This window comes from Marmota flaviventris, chromosome 3 (assembly GCF_047511675.1).
Source record: "Marmota flaviventris isolate mMarFla1 chromosome 3, mMarFla1.hap1, whole genome shotgun sequence".
Taxonomy (NCBI): domain Eukaryota; kingdom Metazoa; phylum Chordata; class Mammalia; order Rodentia; family Sciuridae; genus Marmota; species Marmota flaviventris.
In genome coordinates this window covers 14672566-14692129 of record NC_092500.1, presented here as the reverse complement: position 1 = coordinate 14692129, position 19564 = coordinate 14672566, and the positions used below count along the sequence as shown (strand labels likewise).

General features: G+C 51.5%; 1 protein-coding gene across 2 annotated transcripts in view; it reads left to right on the top strand.

Annotated features, from left to right (window-relative positions):
- The window catches only part of Abtb3 (ankyrin repeat and BTB domain containing 3), a 259685-nt gene that overhangs the window by 211828 nt on the left and 28293 nt on the right, over positions 1-19564 (top strand). The window contains exons 5-10 of one of the 2 annotated variants that reach the window (XM_027941522.2): positions 10947-11112; positions 12966-13055; positions 15038-15139; positions 16948-17041; positions 17157-17292; positions 17934-18154. In XM_027941522.2, coding sequence (XP_027797323.1) covers positions 10947-11112; positions 12966-13055; positions 15038-15139; positions 16948-17041; positions 17157-17292; positions 17934-18154 — 809 coding nt within the window. The remainder of the gene's footprint in view (positions 1-10946; positions 11113-12965; positions 13056-15037; positions 15140-16947; positions 17042-17156; positions 17293-17933; positions 18155-19564) is intronic. The other variant, XM_027941569.2, reaches the window with a different exon arrangement.

The following is a 19564-nucleotide window of genomic DNA, read 5'->3' as shown; positions in this document are numbered from 1 at the left end:
AATGACGTAGACAGTGGTATTTGGTAAATGTTCATCAAACAGCTGTCCCACGTCCCATGTCCCAAGAGCCATGATCTGTAGCGTTTTCCAGTTTCCATTGTCTGGATAACTTACTAAGGCTGATTTCAAGTCAGCAATGAGATGTCACTGGACAGGGGGTCAAGGAGAGGCACATAGCTGGCTTTGCAAGCCAGTAAGATCCGGTTCCAGCTGGAACAGAAGTCACTGTGTCACTCCTGCTTCTGTTTTGTGGGTGAGGACTGAATCACTTGGCCATAGCTAGCCACACAGGGTGGGGACGTGCCATCCCCAGCTGAGTGCAGTGTGCCCAGCGGGACTTGTGAGGGCAGGTGATTCTCTGTTCCTATAAGAAGAAGTGGAGAACGGGTGCCGAGGTGGGGGCGGGCAGGTAGATTGCCACCCCTTCTTCCCCAGGTGATAAGTGCTTCAAGACACCAAAGCAGGACAGGGAAGCTGAGATGTGGGCTGGGCCAGGGAGAGAGGCCACTGCCTAGGAAAGAGTGGAACGGAGCACCAGGCAACTGTCATCAACTCAGAATGTCCTACTTGGAAGCACCCAAGAGCTCGCCAGCCCTGCCCTCATTTCATAGATGAGGAATCTTATGAGAAATAAGGTGACTTGTCGCCTGCCTGGTGGTTGATAGAGCCGTGACAGAACCCCGTTTTCCCGGCTCTCTTCCTGCCTTGCGGGGTGCTTCCCCAAGTGTCCTGCGGAGCCTGGGTGTTTGTCTTTCCTCTCTAACTCTGGCCGTGCCTCAGAACCCCCCTGTACACCAGGCTGCAGGCAGCCATGTCAGCCAGTCAGAGCTGCTGCCCGAGAGGTGACCCGTTGGCTGTCCTTGGCTGGGGTGTTGTTTGGCGCCCCGTGGGGTTCCCCAGAGACCCTGGAGAGGGCGCTGTCTGTTGAGCGCGTGGAGTGCTGCAGACAGCTGGCACAGGGCCACATCAGCCTAATCCATGGTCATCGTCAGCGTCGCACCTCCCACCCAGGTGCGCATCCACCTTCAGAGAGGGTCCAGCCTGGCCAGAAGGGACGCGCATGCTCAGTGCACTCCGTTCCATGGAACCCTTCCGCGCACTTGCTGTTCTTGGCATCTTATAGAGGAGGAGGCAGAGGTCGGGACGTTGCTCAAGGTCATGCAGCAAAGCCTAAAGAGGTTGTGTTAGCAGCAACCTCCAACCAGCGGCTCTCCCTGCCACCTGCAGCGAGTTCCCGAGCGTTCAGAGGCGACATCAGCATTATCGTCCTCCCCTACAAGTCAGAACTCAGAGTGCCCAGGGAGAAAGGGAAAGGCTGGGGGCGTGGTCCTCAGTTCCCATTTTGAGTTAGAGCCGTTTCTCTCATTCTTGTCCCCGGGGACCTTCGTTTTCAGTGGCACTGTCACCTGTGCAGCCTCATACCCTCCTTGTTGGTGGCCTCCTCGTAAGGATAGGGCCATGTCTGATGCACCGGCTGCTGGACCCCAGCATCTAACCTGGTGCCTAGACCGTGGCAGGCGCTCAGGACGGGCATATGGGTGAAGGAAGGAATCCCAGCGCTTGGCTTGGACCGCAGCCTCTCCAGCGTGGAAATCACTTCCTGTCCGTCTCTGCATCCACAGGGTGGGTACTGCCCAATGGTGAACTCTGGATTGGGCAGGACCAGAGCGGGGGGACTCGCACAAACACAAGGGCAACTGAAGCCTAGACTGTGGAGTGACACAGATCTGGGCTGATGGAGGGACACGGAGCCAGGTGACTTAGGAGGAGATGCTTCGCTCCTTGGAGTCCCTGTTTCCTAAGGTTGTGATGGGGATTCTAAAACTTGCCCTTGAGTTTAAGCCAGAGGTAAGTGGGGGCTGAGTCAAGCTGCCTGGGTTCCCTGCCATCTCCACCACATAGAGCTGTGTGACCTTGAGAAAGTGGATCTCAGAGCCTCTGTCTTTTGTTCTGCAGTTTGAAGTTTATTTTGGAGATTAAGTGAGGTTAATCTTAATGTGAAAAGCTTAGCAAATGGAGCACTATTTACAGATGCCTGTCATTGTATTAATTGTAGTGTGTTCAGGCAGCTGTTCTCTGTTTACTGTTTCTCTGATTGTTCGTACCCTTGCTGTCTTCCCAGAGAGCTAGTCTGACCAGTGGCCTTGGGGAGCCAAACTGTAACCCACATTAGGGACCCTTGGGGCCTAGGCAACATAGTGGGGCTGTGTCCTCTCATTTCCTTCCCAAGACAGCCAAACACCTCAGACTGTACCCTGCAGTGGTAGGCTTCTGGCACTTTCTGTGTGAGCCTCTCTCCTCATGTGGTGGCCTCTCTCCTCATGGGGTCCCTGAACAGGCCCCTGGCTGTTGCCTCAGAGACAGGCCTTGGAAATCTCCCAATCCCAGATGGCCAGCCTGTTGGTGATGCCCGGATGAATGGGAGCAAAAGCACGTGGGCAGTATGCATGGAAAGCTACAGCCAGGAGCTTGGGCCCAGCAAGTGAGAGGCCTCAGTGGGGCTGGGCCCAAAGTGACCAGGCTACAGAACAGCTGCGAAAGGCCTGGGCATCCAGGAAGGGCCTGCCTGGGACTGGAGGATGTTGAGGGCTGGTCAAATCCCTGGAGAGAGGACCCACAATTTCAGAATCCTAGTCATGAGTGTGTGGTTCAAGTTTGGGGCAGCTGTTACCCCATTACACATGGTGCTGAGTGGTTCAGGAGTATTTTCCCTTTACACTTCTTTATAGGTTTTGTCAGTGAGCGCTGTATCATCATCCCTGTTTTGCAGATGGGGAAACTGAGGCTTAGAGAGGCGACCTGCCTGAGGTCCCAGAGCCAATAAGAAGGAGTTTGGGGATGTGAGTGCCGGGCTCAGGTACTGGGCTGGACTGCTCAGTGAGAGCACAGGTCAGACACTCAGCCCTGCCAGGTCCCTTGCTGGTAGAACTGGACAATGGTCATCCTTAAGTCCTCCTAGGAGAGGATCAGTTGAAGTAGCAGAAACTGAACACTCAGCACAGTGCCTGGCCACAAGTAGTGTGCAATCAGGGGTGGCCTTTGTAATTTCTCACTGTGGGGGTGGTCTCAGGGGCCTCTGGGATACAGATTTCTGAGATCTGGTATGAGGATCCTGTGGAACCTGTGCTTCCAAACCAGAGCAGCCCCTGTGGGCCAGCAGATTGCCCAGCGGGGACGTGAGGAGTGACTCCATCAGAAGCCAGTACTGGGTTCACATCCTGACTCCTTATTAGCTGTGACCGGGAGCAAGTGTTATCACTGGGAGAGGGTTTGTCCCCTGCATTCATACGTTGAAGGCTTGGTCTTCATTGTGATAGTAAAAGCTTTCAGAGATAGGGACTCAGAGGTCACTGGGATGGCTGCCCTCCAAAGTGATTACTGTTGTTCTCCTGGGACCCTGGTTAGTTCTTAAGAGATTGTGATAGAAGAGCAAGATTGGCCCTGCCCCACTCTGGTTCCTGTCCTGACATGTGATCTCTCCCTCTTATGCACGCTCCTGCCACAATGGTGTCTGCCACGATGTGTCACATCAGGGAACTTTACCAGAGGTAGAACTAAGGGGGTCTCCCAATCTTGGACTTTCCGCCTCTAGAACTGTGAGTTAAATGAAGCTGTTTCTTTGTAAGTACTCAGTTTCAGGTATTTTGTTATAGCAGCAGAAACAGACTAACACAACCAGTTCATTAACCTCTCTGTGCCCTCTTTTCCTTATTTGTCAAATAGACTTAAAATATTGTCCAACTCACAGGATAATCATGAGAATTAAACAAGTTAACACCTGTTAAAAGCTTAGAGTGCACTTGGTGTGGAGTTAAGTGCTATGTGAGGGTTTGTTCAATAAGTGAAACACAGAAAGTAATGTATGAGAAAACTAAAGGAGAGGAAGCAACGTGGCGCAGGGTGACCCAGCGGAGAGTCACACTGCATCTGACCCTCAGGGTGCCCAGGAGCTGCCAGGTACCTTCTGGCACCAGAGGGGTTGGGATCAGCCCTAGAGCAGACACAAAAAGAGAAGGATCCCTGTTGGGCAGGCCCACAAAGGGCTCTGCCTTTTCTCACTTTCCGGACTGTTCCAGAAACTGTGTTTTCGTGTGATACTCACTCTCCTGAGCCTCTGTCAAATCGCCTGCAGTTGACCTGCAAAACCATGTGGGGCCGGGGGGCAGCCTTTCTGGGAGCCGGGCTTCCCCCATGGGGAGAGGATTGCCTGGATTCTGAAGGTACTTGTTAGACACAGTGTCTCATTTGAGACCTTAAGAAGCACAATGATGAGGCTCGCAAGTTCAAAGCCAGCCTCAGCAACTTGGCAAGGCCCTAAGCAACTCAGCGAGGCTTTGTCTCAAAATAAAATATTTAAAAAGGGCTGGGGATGTGGCTCAGTGGTTAAGCACCCCTGGGTTCAATTCCTAGTGCCAAAAAAAAAGAAGCAGCAGCAGCAGTAGGAAAGCAGTGTTCTGTGTGTCGTCTGTGTATGTACTTCTCCCAGATATGATATATTCTTTCCAAACAGCTGTGTTTGGCTTTGTAAATTTATAACAGTTGTGATATGAGGAATCTGACGTGTAACGAGAACTGTGTGCTAAGCACTGTACGCGGATTATCTCGTTTGATCGACACCCAAAACCCTGTGAGGACGGCATTATTACTAAAGCTTCTTTTACAGATGAGAAAATCAAATCACAAAGTGGCTAAGTAACCGGCCCCAAGATCACACAGTCACTGTGTCACAGAACCGGGACTTGAACCCAGGGAGGGAGAGTTGGCGCTCATAGCTTCTATACTGGCTTTAAAGGATAGTAATGCACACGGGGATCCGGGGGTCACCAGCCTGCGTCTGTCTCTTGGAAGGCATCGAGAGATCAGCCGTCTGCCGTCTCCTGTCTTGGGGGGGAAAAGGCAGCCCAGTCCCTTGCCGAGCCAGGCCCCCTGCAGGCCTCTGGAAAACATCTTTCTCAAGTCACTCACATCCCTGAAGTGGTGGAAGATATTGAGCAAGTCTCTCGGGGCTGGACCACTTGAGAAATCAGAAAAATTGACCAGCTCGGGAGCTGAACGTCTTACTTAAATTGATCAGCTCTTTGATTGCGTTGTTGAAAAGCCACTCAAGGGGAAAACCACAAAGCTGGTCAGCTTCTGGTGAAGCCCCCGGTGACTGGCTTAATAGACTGCTGCATAGATAAGTCAGGCACAAAGGAGAGCACACAGAGTTGTTCGGGCCACCGGGGGACCTGCTGGTTGACAGCAGTGGAGATCCTACAGGGACTTCCAGAGAGAGTAAGTGGAGCTCCGGGCCCTGTTCACAGGAATGTTGCAGGATTAAATTCTCTAACAAACTGGGTTGAACAGAAACCTATGTTTTCACACTTTTGTAGGAAATGTTTCTCACCCGTTTTGCTTTTCTTGTTCCGTAGGCAGAACTCTATTTACTTTGTGGGTCCAAGGGAATCTTGATAAACAGGTGGTTCCTGGGGCCTGCTTTCAGGAATGATTGGTGCCAAGACCTCCAAAATAGGGAAAGGACCATCTCTTTAAAAATACCTGGTGTTGGACTGGGGCTGTGGCTCAATGGTGGAGCGCTTGCATAGCATGTGTGAGGCACTGGGTCAATCCTCAGCACCACATAAAAATAAAGGTGTTTTTTTTTTTAAATAATGCTTTTTTTAAAAAAATACATGGTGTTGGGAAGAGTAGATATCAGCAGGCAAGAGAAGAGAATTAGATCCTGATCTCACAGCATAAACAAAAATCAACTCAAGCTGGGCTCAGTGGCACACACCCCTAATCCCAGCATCTTGGGAGACTAAGGCAGGAGGATGAAGAGTTCAAAGCCAGCCTCAGCAACTTCACAAGGTGCTAAGTAACTCAGTGAGACACTGTCTCTAAATAAAATACAAAAAAAAAAGGGGCTGGGGATGTGGCTCAGTGGTTAAGTGCCCCCAGATTCACTCCCCAGTACCAAAAAAAATAAATCAAATCGAAATGGATTCAAGACTTAAATGTAAGACCTGAAACTGTAAAACTACTAGAAGAAAAACTTAGAGTTTTGCTCCATGACTTGGGTCTTGAAAGTGATTATGTGGATACATTCCCCAAAGCATAGACGACAAAAGCAAAAAATAGACAAAGGGGATTGAGTCAAATTAAAAGCTTCTGCACAGCAAAGGAAACAATCAACAGAAGGAAGAGAAAACCTACAGAATGGGACAGAGTATTTGCCAGCCATACACCTGATAAGAGGTTAGTATCCCCAAGACATAAGGAACTCAACTCAGTAGCAAAAAAACAAATAATTAAAAAATGAGTAAAACATCTGAATAGACTCTTCTCAAAAGAAAACATGCAAATGGCCAAGATGTGTTTGAAAAATGTTCAACATCGCTAATCAGGGAAAGGCAAATTGCAACCACAGTAGGGGAGGGAGCACCTCACACCTGTTAGAATGGCTGCTAACAAAAAAGATGAAAGATCAGTGTGGGCAGGATGGTGAAGAAAAAGGAGTCCTCGCATCTGTTGGTGGGAGAATAAATTCATGAAGCCAGAATGGAAAACATTATGAAGGTGCCTCTGCGGGCCCTGGGTGGGGGGCGGGATTTTATCCTCAGTACCCTGGCAGCCTTGGAAGGCGGTAAGTGGGGCATGCCGGGTCCTGTTTATGCTGGCGCTCACTCTGGTCTTGGGTAAGAGAGGGGGTGTGAGTGGGGAGAAGATTGAAAGCAGGAGGCTCCAGGAGGCATGGAAGTGGTCCAGCCACAGGTAGAGGTTCAGCACTCAGGACCAGGGTAGGGGCAGGCGGTGGAGAGAAGGAGATGGATTTGGGAAATGGATTTGGAAAATCAACAGTCCATGGAATGGATACAGGATCTGGGTGGATAATGTGGTGGGTGATCAGGGACAGGTTTGGAGGGTGGGACCAGGGGTGTTCATAAGAACTTCCATTTGGGACATGCAGTTGGAGGGTCTGAGAGACATGGAGAGATTAGCTCAAGCCGGAGCCGGATGTATGGAGACGTTGGCATGGTGGAGCTTGCCAGGTCCCGCCGAGCAGGATGGGATGGGATGTCAGGTCACCCAGCCAAATCCTGGCTCGTCCCTTAATCAACTCTGAGACCTGGGTCATTCCCTGTCCTCAGTTTCCCCATCTCTGGAGTGAGTCTTCTAATAGCACTTAGATCACCAGCTTGTTGTGATATTTGTATGAGTTAATACACGGAAAGAGCTGAGGTTTCAGTAATAAGTATTCAATAAATGTCAACTTCTCGTAATAACAATTATCATCATCAGCTTAGCTGCAGTAATTTTTTTGCCATTTGTCTATTTCTAATTAAAATCAAGGACCTGTGAGGCTGGTAAACACTTCTGATTTTCTTGGATTTATCTGTTTATGAACCTGTGAGCTCTGAACAGAGGATCGGTCTCCCTCCTCCAGGGCTCCTCAGCACGAGGCCTGGTGCACAGTAGGTGCTCAGTAATGTTTACCCAGTCACGTGGAAGTAGCCTGACTGCAGGGGGAGAAAAGCTTACTGGAATGAGTCCATGGAGCATTGATGCCATCACAAGGGACTCAGGAGACAGACAAAAAAGAGGAAATGACAGGAAGGGTTTTTCCGTGACAGTGACGGTTGATAGCATCTTTGTCCCAAGATGGAGCTCTGGCTTCCATAACGCAGCCTCTTCCAGATTGGGTAGCAGTCTGTTGGGAGAAAGGTTGTCCCTGGAGGGAAAGGGGAAGTACTGGAGAATGATATTGGCCAAGTGATATCGTCATATACTGTGTGTGTGTGTGTGTGTGCAAATATGGAACAACAGATCACACTGTTACGTGTGACCCATAATGCACCGATAACAATATGGAAAAATAAATAAAGATGAGGTAGAAAATTAAATAAATACAATAAAAATTGGTGGAGAGGGCGGGAGGTTGTTCCTGCAGTGTGTCAAGTCTGATAGCTCTCCAAGATTTGGGCACACACACACACACACACACACACACACACATACCAGTGTGAGGTACAGATACAGGATCTTGCCCTGTTACTCTTCAGCCATCATTAAGGACCATTGGTCCCTTGAATTAAGGCTTCTGCCCCACCAAGGATCCCTCCCCTCTGGAGACAGGCAGACACTTTGGAGGGATCCAGGGTTTCTCTGTGTATTCTTCCTGGGAGATAGTTCTGCCTTTTCCCAAATAAAAGATGGGACCGCCAGTTAATTTCAGACACAGTGGATCACGTTTTAGTATAAGTGTGTCCCGTGCAATATTTCTTTGGTATTTTTTAAATTGCTTGATCTGGTAACCCTAGCTGCAGGAGACCCAAATTCAAAACCTCCGTGAGTAAGCCAAGAAGCCCTGAGGCACAGCCCGGTCTGTGCCCTAGAAGCTTATGTCTTGGTTGCTGATGCCATGTCTGAAGCCAGGCCTGTGGTCCAGTAGTCCTTCCCACCTTGACCCAGGTGGCCTCCTGGAGACCCTGCCAGCAATGTTGGGGTGGTTGACTCTCCTACCTGCCACGGAAAGGCCTTGATCCTGGAGTCCAGGTCCTGGCCAGTTGTAAGCTCCCCAATACTTTTCATTGTCCCTCCCAGGGCTCTCATACAAATAGACCCCGGGAGGCCTGGCTGGACGCCCATTTCCTGAAGTGTGGATGCAGGTTAGATAGACCCCACCCATCTCAACAGCAGGCCTCGGGTCTCAGGGCCCTGTGTCTATCTGCTCCGCATCGGCTCCCCCTGGTGGCCAAAAGCCCGCTCCTCGGGTCTGGCATCTCCTCCAGCAGGGTCCCTTTTCTGGGACCTCCTTCTGCCCAAGGCTCCACAGCCGGCCGGGCAGGGATGAATGGTAGCCAGGTAGCCAGGACCTGCAGCAGGCCAAGGGCAATCGCCTCCGTCCACTTCCCAGGCTCTCTGGGTGGCTCAGCCCCAGATCCCAGCCTTACTGGTGAGTGGGACCCTCCGTGCCATCAACGCTCTGGAGGATCAGCCCCTCCCATGTCCTCCAGGGATGAAAAAGAAGGTGGCGGCCCACTGGCTTCCTGCCACCACAAGCAGGGTAGGTTCAGGCAGGCATCCTTACAACCAGCCCGGAGTATGAACGTCTGGCCTCTTTGCTCAGCTCCCCGCCTCTGACAGCAAGCAGAGGGGATTTGAAGAGGTCAGGGTCAGCTCCAGCTCCTGCTGACACAGTGGGCGTCAGCTGGCCTCTGGGCCAGCCTGAGTCTGAGCAGCAGGCACCCTGCAGGGTGGAAGGCAGAACCTCGCACTCAGTGCCAGCGCAGCACCCCTGCCCTCCCTCGGCCCCTGCCACTCTCTGCCTGGTGGACGCAGCTCTGCTCAGCGACTCACTCAGCACTGACCCATCTCCTGCTTTCTCTCCCATCCTTCCTGCCTCTGAGGACTGCCGGCCAGCCATGTCCCTCTGCCTGCTCAGCCACCCTCACTGGCCTTTGAAGATAAAGCCTGAGCCTTATGGACTAAGCAGAGGTCCCCTGGCATCTTGCCCCTGCCACCGTTGGCTTCTGGCACTCTCTGCCCAGAAGCACTAAATCTCCACGGTGACCCTCACTCTGCCTGCCACGTCCCCCCTCCAGACTTTCCCCCTCTCTTCCCCAGTCCCCTTAAGGCACAGCTCAGGGTCAACTCCCCCAGGAAGCATGGCTGGATCCCCTGGACTCTGGTCCAGCTTCCTCATCTCCCCACAGTGCACTTGCCCTGGGGCAGTGCCTGTCTCTGAGCCCTCAACTCTTGCGTTTGCCACATTGAATGACAACAGCCCGTGCCTGCATCCCCTCTCCTTCCAGGGAGTGGGCTCCTAGAGGAGGGGCAGTGACCTGTTTTCCTTTGTGTTCTCAGCACTTAGAGCAGAATTTGATACAAGCTTAATAAATGCATAGTGGTTTAATAATTAATTAGTGGATTCATTCTCCAGGAGAAGGAAGTGACATCCTTTATAACCAGAATTTGTCACCAGTTTGGTGACCCTCCCCACCCTCTCCTTAGCCTCGTTCTCCTGCCATTCCACCAGCTGACAGTTTCAATGCACCTTGTCAAATATGCTCTTGAGTCGTTTCACAGGTTCTCGGTCTTGTTCTTGGAAGGTCGGGAACACCCATTCTGTGTTCATTCAACTCGCATTCCTGAGCACCCCACGTGCCGTGTGCCCAGTGGCACTGGGATGGAGAGAGATGCAGACAAAGTCCCTACTCTCAGAACTCCCCAGCCTAGTGTGAGGAGCAGACAGGAGAATGGGCGAACAGCAGATGCTGACTGGGGACAGTGTCACATAGTAGATACACAGGCCCGCTCTTCACACGGACTACCCTGGTCCAGATCCCAGCTCTGCCACCTGCAGACCACATGGCCTTGGGAAGGCCCCTTACATGCTTCTGTTGCCCCAGGTTTAAAGAGAGGTAATGACAGTATCCAACTCTGGTTTTATGGGCATTCATTGAATTTTTTCACTCCAACAGTTTAGCAGAGCGCCTACCCATGTAGACATTCAGTAAATATTCTCCATATGATTCTTAGGCCAGTGTACTGCAGGAGCCCAGAGGCGGTGGAGCAAGCCTGTCATCCAAGCAGCTCTGGAAGCTGAGGCAGGAGGATCACCAGTTCAAAGCCAGCCTCAGCAAAAGCAAGGCCCTAAGCGACTCAGTGAGACCCTGTCTCTAAATAAAATACAAAATCGGGCTGGGATGTGGCTCAGTGGTTAAGTGCTCCTAAATTCAATCCCCAGTACACACACACACACACACACACACACACACAGAATGGCAGCAGTTATAAAGGACAAAGATCAGGATCAGGAGGAAGTCTTTTTCAGAGCAGCCTAGGAACTGGCTAGTTACATGAAAAGCAATGCAAGGGCCTCGTGCTCCCCAAGGAGTTTGCTGGGCAAGGACCAGGCCCCGGGGAAGCTGCCACACCCCCATGACCTTCTCTTCCTCCTTCAGGGCAGACGACTGCTTCTGCGCTTCTCGGAAGCTGGATGCGGTGGCCATCGAAGCCAAGTTCAAGCAGGACCTGGGTTTTCGGATGCTGAACTGCGGGCGGACGGACCTTGTGAAGCAGGCGGTGTCTCTGCTGGGGCCTGATGGGATCAACACCATGAGTGAACAGGTACAGGCTCCAGGGGTCTGAGCCAACACCACCGCCTCCAGCACCACCCCACGGCCAGATGGAAACAGCCGGCGCTGGGTTGCGGCGCCCCCTGCTGGCCGCTTAGGTTGCCCTTTTTTAAAAGGTTTTTTTTTTAATATATATATATATAGGGTTTTTTTGGTTCTGCCTGTCTGCTACTGCACAGGACACATCCAGGCTGGTGTCACCAAACTTTTAGACTATACTGAAGAGACACAGTCAGTCTGTAGACCCTAGGAGGCAGCTCAGAAATAGGCAGCATCCCCTCTCCACCACCAAAATCCTGAAACTGGTACAGGGAGAGTGGCTGGTGTCTCTCACTCAAGGAGATGCCCCGTGAGGGGAAATGTCAGGGACAGAGAAACAAGCAGCAGTGAATTCCAACGGGAAGTGACTAGGGACAAATGGGGTTGCTTTGCATGGGCAGTTCACACAGTGAGTTCCAGGAGGGGAGGGCAGGGATGATTTATTTAATTACAGCTAACAGTTTTCTCGAGAAATACTAAGTCTCCCTGACACACAACAAACACATACTTCCATTATTTAAAAATTATATTCTATCTCACTTTTTTGACATTTTACATTAAAGATAATATTATTGAATTTTTTTAAAAAATCATTTTTTCATTTGCTGTACCTCGATGATGGATATTTAGGTTGCTTCTAATTCCTTTTATTAATGAGGCTGAGCTAAATGTACTTGCAGAAGCCTTTGTGCAACTCCCTGATTATTTCATTATGGAAATTCTTAAAAATGGAAGCAGTCGCTCGAACACACCAGCCTTTCTTAGGGTCTCAGTCTTCAGTTATTTCCAGAAGCTGTTTCCTTTTCCCCACCCTCCAGCTAGCTTTTCTGTTTTTTTTTTTTTCCAATCTACTTAGAATAACTCTTTATATATTAGACACAGCCCTTTGCTATAATGTGACAAAAATGTTTCCATGTACGTTTTATGTGAATTTTGTCTATAATGTTTTCGATTTTATTACCTCATTGCTAGGATGATTTTCCTCTGTGATTTCTTCCATGACTTTTATGTTTAGAAATGGATCCTGAGACCAGTTAGATATCTTTTAGGGTTTTAATTTTTTCTCTAGCTATCTCTAACCAAGCTAGAAATGTGCATGGTGTCTGGTGGGAGATAAGGTTCTAACTTGGATGGTTTTCCAAATAGCTGCCTTCCCAACACTGTTGGTTGGAAAACCCACCCCTCCCTTCTGTGGGCTGTGGTACTTGGTTGGTGATGAGCAGGAGTCGGGAGCAGCTGTGGTATTCCTGAAGCCATCTCTCCTTGGCTTGCCTTTTGCTTGTCAAAGACAATGTCAATCCACTTTCAGTGAAGGGGGACACCACATGCTCAGGGGCATCTGGTTACCCTTGACGTTGACCAGCTAGTTTATACAGAGCCAGGAGGATGCTTGTTATATCATGAGAGAGAAAGGATGGAGGAGCAGCATTCATCAGTTAAATAGCTGAGGGCTGATGTCACAGAATCCAGAAAGTCCTAAGAGTCCTAAATCAAAATCAGCCACTTGTTTTAGGAAATGCTCTGAGGTCTGTTGCACCCTGAGTCAGACAGACAAACCAAAATCCTCCAAACTCAGCAAAGACAAATACCCAAAGGGCAACGTGAGCTCCCTTTCCCTTCCGCCGTGGTTTCCAGAGTGCACAGGGCTGTGGTCCGAGTCACAGGGCTGCACATGTGCTTTAGACCTGCTGGATTTTGAGCCCAAGCAGCTCCCCCTGCACTCGCGTAAGACGTTCCATTTGTTTCTGTTGCCTGACCACAGCCACCTTGTAAACCTCTCCATTCTCTGGTTTTAACTCACCGCAGGGCATGACCCCCCTGATGTACGCCTGCGTCCGTGGGGACGAGGCGATGGTTCAGATGCTGCTGGATGCCGGAGCTGACCTGAATGTGGAGGTGAGGGTGCAGAGGACTTCAGGGCCCCCAGAAAACCATGAGAGGGGGGCTTTGCCTTCAGGAGCCATGGCTGTGTGCTCATTTCCACCAACAGATCCCTCCTCGGCCCTGTAGTGATTGTGGTCCCACTGAAACTGCCTGACAGATTCTGTGCGTCCTGAGGCTGCAGCCCAGCCATGCCCCGAGGGGCGTCCTGCATGTATGTTCCATCTGAAAAAACCATCGAGGCTGCAAGGAGCAGTGGCCACTGTTGGCTCAGCAGTCCCACACTCCTGCCAATCCATTCCTTCAGGGACGGGGCAGAAAGCTGTCCGGAGCCGTCAGCCGGTTCCCTCCACCTGATCAGGCCACAGAGGATGCTCTGGCCATTCTCCCAGGCTGAGGCTTCCCTGCTCTGATCCTCTACCCTCCCCACCAAACCCTGATTGGCTCACCTCCGCTGAATTGACAGGTCTTAAAGCTCATCCCAAGGCTTCCTTGGGGCAGTGGGGTAGAGCGGCAAGTGTGGTCCCCCACTCCCACAAGCGTTAGAATTTGACAGACTTGAGTTCAAGTTCTGAAATCACCTCCTCCATACTGACCTGCTTTGGAGCTGGGCAAGTGGCGTAACCTCTCTGTCTCCATCTGCAGAGTGGGAGAATAATCACAGCTTTGCAAATGGTTATCAGAAGAAATAAATGTGACCGTACCTAGCACAGGTTGGCGACCTCATTGAAGTATTGCTCCATCCCACCCCAACCTTAAAGTAGGGGAAACCCCATTCTTCCCCCCTTTCCTGTGCTTTCTGAAGACCACTCCCCCTGGAAGCCAGATAGTGGCAGTCTCAGACACCAGAGAGATTGGCATGCTGCTATCATCTTGCCGTAATTCTGGAAAACCTGTTTGGTCCAAATTTAGATGCCCTTCAGTCTCATTACTATATTTTTTTAAATTAACGAGTATGGTTTTGGATCTTACAAGTTTCACATATGTGGAGATTTGCCATCCCCGTGGTGAGTCCTAAGCACCGTGCAGACACTGGGGGGGCTTTGGGTCCTGGTGGGGTTCTGGGCTGCTCCCCTCCAGCCCATCCCACGAGTCTCGGCTCAGCGTCTTCATCCAGCACAGTGACCTGAAATGCAGGCATCGAGGTTGCGTGGCCCCAGAAGCACTGGGGATGAGAAGCACAAGTGATTGCGAATCGTGCCAGACCCCGCCCACAGATTCCCTGCTGTGTCTTGGCCTGGGGTACATTGAGACCCCCATCCCGAAAGATCTGTCTCAGATTGCCCGCTCGCGTTGTGTCCAGGGAAAGCTGCGTGTCCCCGCTTCCAGGAACTCCAGGGTCCCTATCAACTGGAAGCCAGCAGGAGGGTGGAATGAGGAAAGCGTGGGGTGAGCGCGAGCAGTCCGTGAAGCCCCCTCCTTCAGAGGGGTGACGGTCTTCCCTGGAGTGAAAGCTTCGAGTGGACTACGGGGGTGGGGGAGGGGGGTTGCTGCCCCTCTTAAAAGTGCGGATGGAACATAGTGATGCTTCTTTGCTGTCTGACATCCTGCAGCCCTCAGAACATCCCCCCTCAAGCAGAAAGAGGAAAGGGACACTCAAGGGAACTTGCTCATTCAGTAGAGAAGCGTCATTCCTGCTTCCCCAGGGATCAGCAGTCACCCGTTCATTCCCCTCAGAGGAGGAGGGAAGGAGCCCTTTTTGGGCACGGGGGATATAAAGCCACTGAGAAATTTTCTCCCTGCCCCATGGATAAAAATCTCCAAAACAGTTCCCTGACTTCGGGGGGTTGCTGCAGCCTCTGTTCCTACAAACACAAGCAGGTTCAATGCCCACTTGGTAGGAGGTGTTTGGGGCATCTGCCAATACCTCCCAGAGCACCCTCCAGGATGTCTTCTTTATCCATCTCTAACCTACATTTAGGGTACAGATAGGTCAGACTTGTTAGCCTAAGTATTGCGAAGATCACATTTTGAAAATAACTTCGATTTGTTTATAGGTTGTCAGTACTCCACATAAATATCCATCCGTCCACCCTGAGACCCGCCATTGGACGGCTCTGACTTTTGCTGTGTTGCATGGACATATTCCTGTAGTTCAGGTATTAATGGATTCCACATCTGACCTTTCTCCTATGTGACGCAAATCTAAACCTCTCCCAGCATGCATATCCCATGAGATTCATATTGGTTAATGGCAATTACCTGCAGTGTATATTTATATCACATGAAAAAAAATATATCATTTGTCTTGATCTGTTTGGCCCAGCTTTAACCAATATGAAGTGACCACGTAACCACACAGCACCTCACACACAAGCGGCAAGCCTGCAGAGTTCTTCCTGGCCGCTCTGGGGTGGGGTCTCGACTGTTGTTTTGTGGATTTGCTCATTTTGTTTGTCATAACGTGAACATGAGATCAGAGGTGTGACTCTGGCGTTTCGTAGAATCTAGTGGTTTCCAACCAGTGGAAAGAAGCATCCAGATCACCAAAGGAATGTTTCCAAAGAACGCTTGCTTGGGTCCCCTTCTTGAGAATCAGGAGGAGGAGGTCTGGAGTAGGGTCTTAGCACATGTGTTCTGAAACAGCCTCAAGTATGGGGACATGCATATAAATATTATCACCTGTGTTTTTCATGGCTGTTGAGGAGTTGGTGTTCAATGAATAGAACACCTAGCACGTTCTGGGTTTTCAACTGGGTCTTTACTTTATTGGAAAAGAAAGATCAACTTCCTGGTCAATGACACCTGGCCCCATAGTAAATACTGAGCTTTGAGGACAGCAGGAACTTGCCTCCTTTAGTGTTGTGGCCCCTGGCTCTGAATTCTGTGCAGAGCAGAGGACAGCGTTGCAGGGACAGCTCAGCAAAGCCGAAGCGTCACAGGATCCCTTTGTTGTTTCCTGGGTCATGAGCATCCTTAGGACAGATCCAAAGTGAGGTTTCAGGAGGCTGGGTGTGTGATGTGTCACCCTGAGAGCTGGCTTCTGCCCACTCCCCTCCTAACAGAGGAACCCAAGAAAGAAGGGGTCAGATGGTGGTCTAGTGGACACAGAAGCCATCCTTTAACAGGCAGCATGAACCTTTAAACCAGGAGTGGAAACATAGGAAGCCAAGCAGATCCTCACAGAATTCAGGCCACCTGTTGAGGCGGCTGTAGGTGCAGGCAGCGCTAGCTAGGTAGTCAAAATGGCGCATACCATCCCCACGTTACATCAGTGATGTTAACAGTACCTTCACTGTGAACACAATCCCGCATGGACAGAATCTGCCTCCCTTAAGATGTCTTTGGGAATGCCCAGAATGGAGTCATTGAGAGGCATACCTTCTGGAAGCTCACTCTGCCACCTTATAAAACTTAGCATTTCCTAACCTGTCCTGAAGCCCATCTGCGGGGGTTCTCGGAGAGACTCTCATCCTGCTTGATCAAGAATGTCCCCCACATTAGTCAGGACTCCTGAGAGTCTGTGGCTATAAGCGGCCACTCCAGTGTCCTCTGAGGCTCCGAATGAGGGAGTCCCCCCAGCAGTCTGGTGCCAAGGACTCCTGACTTAGTGCTTCCAGAAACTTTAATGTACCTCCAAATTCCCTGGAGATGTTGTTAAAGTGCAGACTCTGGTTCAGTGGGCCTGGGGTGGGCCAGACAGGCAGTCTTTCTAACAAGCCCCCAGGTGAGCTTGACGCTGTTGTGCATGGAGCACTCTGGGTAGCCTAAGGTTCTAGAAGACATGAGAGACCCTCTGCTGGTCCTCTGAAGTACAGTCCTCCGGCCCTGTCTGTGCACAGTCACTGACCCAGAGGGAGGGAAGGAGCCTGGCATCTTACTGGTCTCCACCAGTCTTCAGACGACCCCTCAGGGCACACGTCCTTGAAACATCTCCATGGCCGCTCTTCCTGCTCTTCCTCCACAGCTCCTCCTGGATGCTGGGGCCAAAGTGGAAGGCTCGGTGGAGCACGGTGAGGAGAACTACTCAGAGACGCCACTCCAGCTGGCAGCCGCAGTAGGTACGTTGCGCTTCTCACCTGGGCCAGGGGTCTGCACCTCCCTGGCCCTCCATGTGCCTGTGACTCTGTTTTTTTGCTTTATTCTCTTATGAAACCCCCTTCTCTGGGCTTGCAGGAAATTTTGAGCTGGTTAGTTTGCTGTTGGATCGTGGTGCGGATCCCCTGATAGGAACCATGTACAGGAATGGAATTTCTACAACCCCCCAGGGGGATATGAACTCTTTCAGCCAGGCTGCAGCTCATGGACACAGGTAGGCTAGGACGGGCCAAGGCCTCAAGGTCCCGAGCGGTGCTTGTTAAAAATGCAGATTCCCAGGCCTACCCCAGACCCATTTTATCTTTGGATGTGGAGCCCAGACACAGCGGGAGGTGGTCTAGGCCCCAGGCCTGGCCAGAGTGACCTTTCCTGCCCGGTTTCTGCTAAAAACTGGCTCGTAGTCACATCCACACAGACTGGCTTGCTGTATTCAGTCTCAACCAGCTGCATCCACAGAGACACCTCACTCTTTGCCAGTTTGGGTCAGAGGACATCACGTCAACTGTCACGAAGTGACAAGAATCCATATAAAAAGAATAGAACCCCTCTTCTTTGCCTCCTTCTGTTCTCGGTTCCCTTCAGGATTTCCGTCTGATTTTATTATACACGACCCCACGTGAAGCAGAGTCACTGGAGGGAAGGCCGGCGAGCCATCAGGAGGACAGAGTTCTAGAGCCTTCTAGATGTTTCTTAACTCCAAGCTGTCCTCTCAGGAAACAAGGATGGTCATGTCCCATCCCCAAAACATCATTCCCTGGTCCAGAGTGAGCGGCCTTCCACTCCCCACCGCGCCTCGGCCCCAGCCACGCCATTTCCATCTCTGAGTGTCTTCCTCTCTGGGTTTATGATTGACAGGAATGTGTTCCGCAAACTGCTCGCTCAGCCAGAGAAGGAGAAGAGCGATATCCTGTCCCTGGAGGAGATTCTGGCCGAGGGCACTGACCTGGCAGAGTCAGCCCCGCCCCCCCTGTGTGCCAGCCGCAACAGCAAGGCCAAACTGAGGGCCCTGAGGGAGGCCATGTATCACAGCGCTGAGCATGGCTACGTGGATGTCACAATTGATATCAGGAGCATAGGTCAGTCGGGCACTTCCCACTGCTGGGCACGGCGCTGCGGCCCCACTCTAGGTCTCTCTCCCTTGAGTTCTGTCTCTCTCTGTCTCTCATACACACACACACACACACACATACACATACACACACACACCCAGGGGACACAGGAACGTCCCCTTCGCTGGTTGAACACTTCCAGTCGAGAGGCCTACATGGTCCCCATAGACAGCAACACCTTACCTCTCTGAAGACCCATCCTCAGGTCATCCTGCCCTGATTCCCAAACTCTGGACTCGGGGTCTGGAACTCAGATCACCTGGGGAGCTTGTCTGAATGCAGATTGCCAGGCCCGACACCCAGAGGCTCTGCTGTTGAGGGTCTGTTTGGATCAAGGCCGGAAATCTCTATATTTAACAATCACCCCAGGTGGTTCCCAGGGGCTGAGGATAGGCTGCCTTAGGGCCATGAAGCGGCCGGCAGGGCGAGGGCACCCTTTCCTGTCAGGACTTCTTCCGCGAAGCTTCAGGGGCTAAGGCCGCTCTCAGGGAAGCCGGGGCAGCTCTTCCTAGAGTGAGCCACCCCGAGCCATCTTCTCTGCAGTGGGGAATGAAGCCAGCTTAGCTTTAGGGCCCGAGAGCCCTGAAGGGATCTGACAGTGGGTCCCTAAATGCAAGATGTGGCCTTTCTCACAGCTGAGGGCTGAGGGCAGGTCTCTGGGTGGCCGTCCTGGCCTCTCTCAGGAGGATGGCTATTCGGCCTGTGGGACATTTCTGTCTTTGCTCGAGGACCTATTTTGCTCGATTACAAAGCTCAGAGGATCCGGATGGTTGTCCTGTTGTGAACAGGGTGAGACGTGTTCCCCTTCTCTCGTCTCTGCCTCTCCACGAGGGGAAGAAGCAAGTGAAAACAGTCAGCTGCTAGGGAGGCTGCCATTAAAGGCGGAAGGCCTCCTGATGCAGACGGAAACGTCTCGCCCAGGGGACCTGCAGCGGTGTCCTCCAGCTGTTCTTACGCAGATGTGACTCCCCACCCTGTCCAGTGTGGCAGACAGTGAAGCCACTGGGGGGTTTCGGCAGGTCTCATCTCATCTGGGCGTGGCCGTGTCACCTAATCCAGCACCAGACTGTCCCCTCCCTGCCCCTCTCTCCCAGTAAGTAGCCAGGATGGAGCCTCTGAACTCAGCCCTCAAGTGCACTGGGCACTCCGTGTGTGTGTGTGTGTGTGTGTGTGTGTGTGTGTGACAATTCCAGTGTCCCACACAACGGTCACGCATTGTGCAGTGCAGCCCTGTGGTGCACATTCGTAGTGCAGAGATCCGAGCTGTGGAGATAAGGCCTTCGGTTTCAATTTTGGCAAGTCCTGGCTCCGTTCGTGGGTTGTCAGCACCTTGGTCTCACGATTGCCCATGTCCTGGGGAAAGGCCGACTTCCAGAT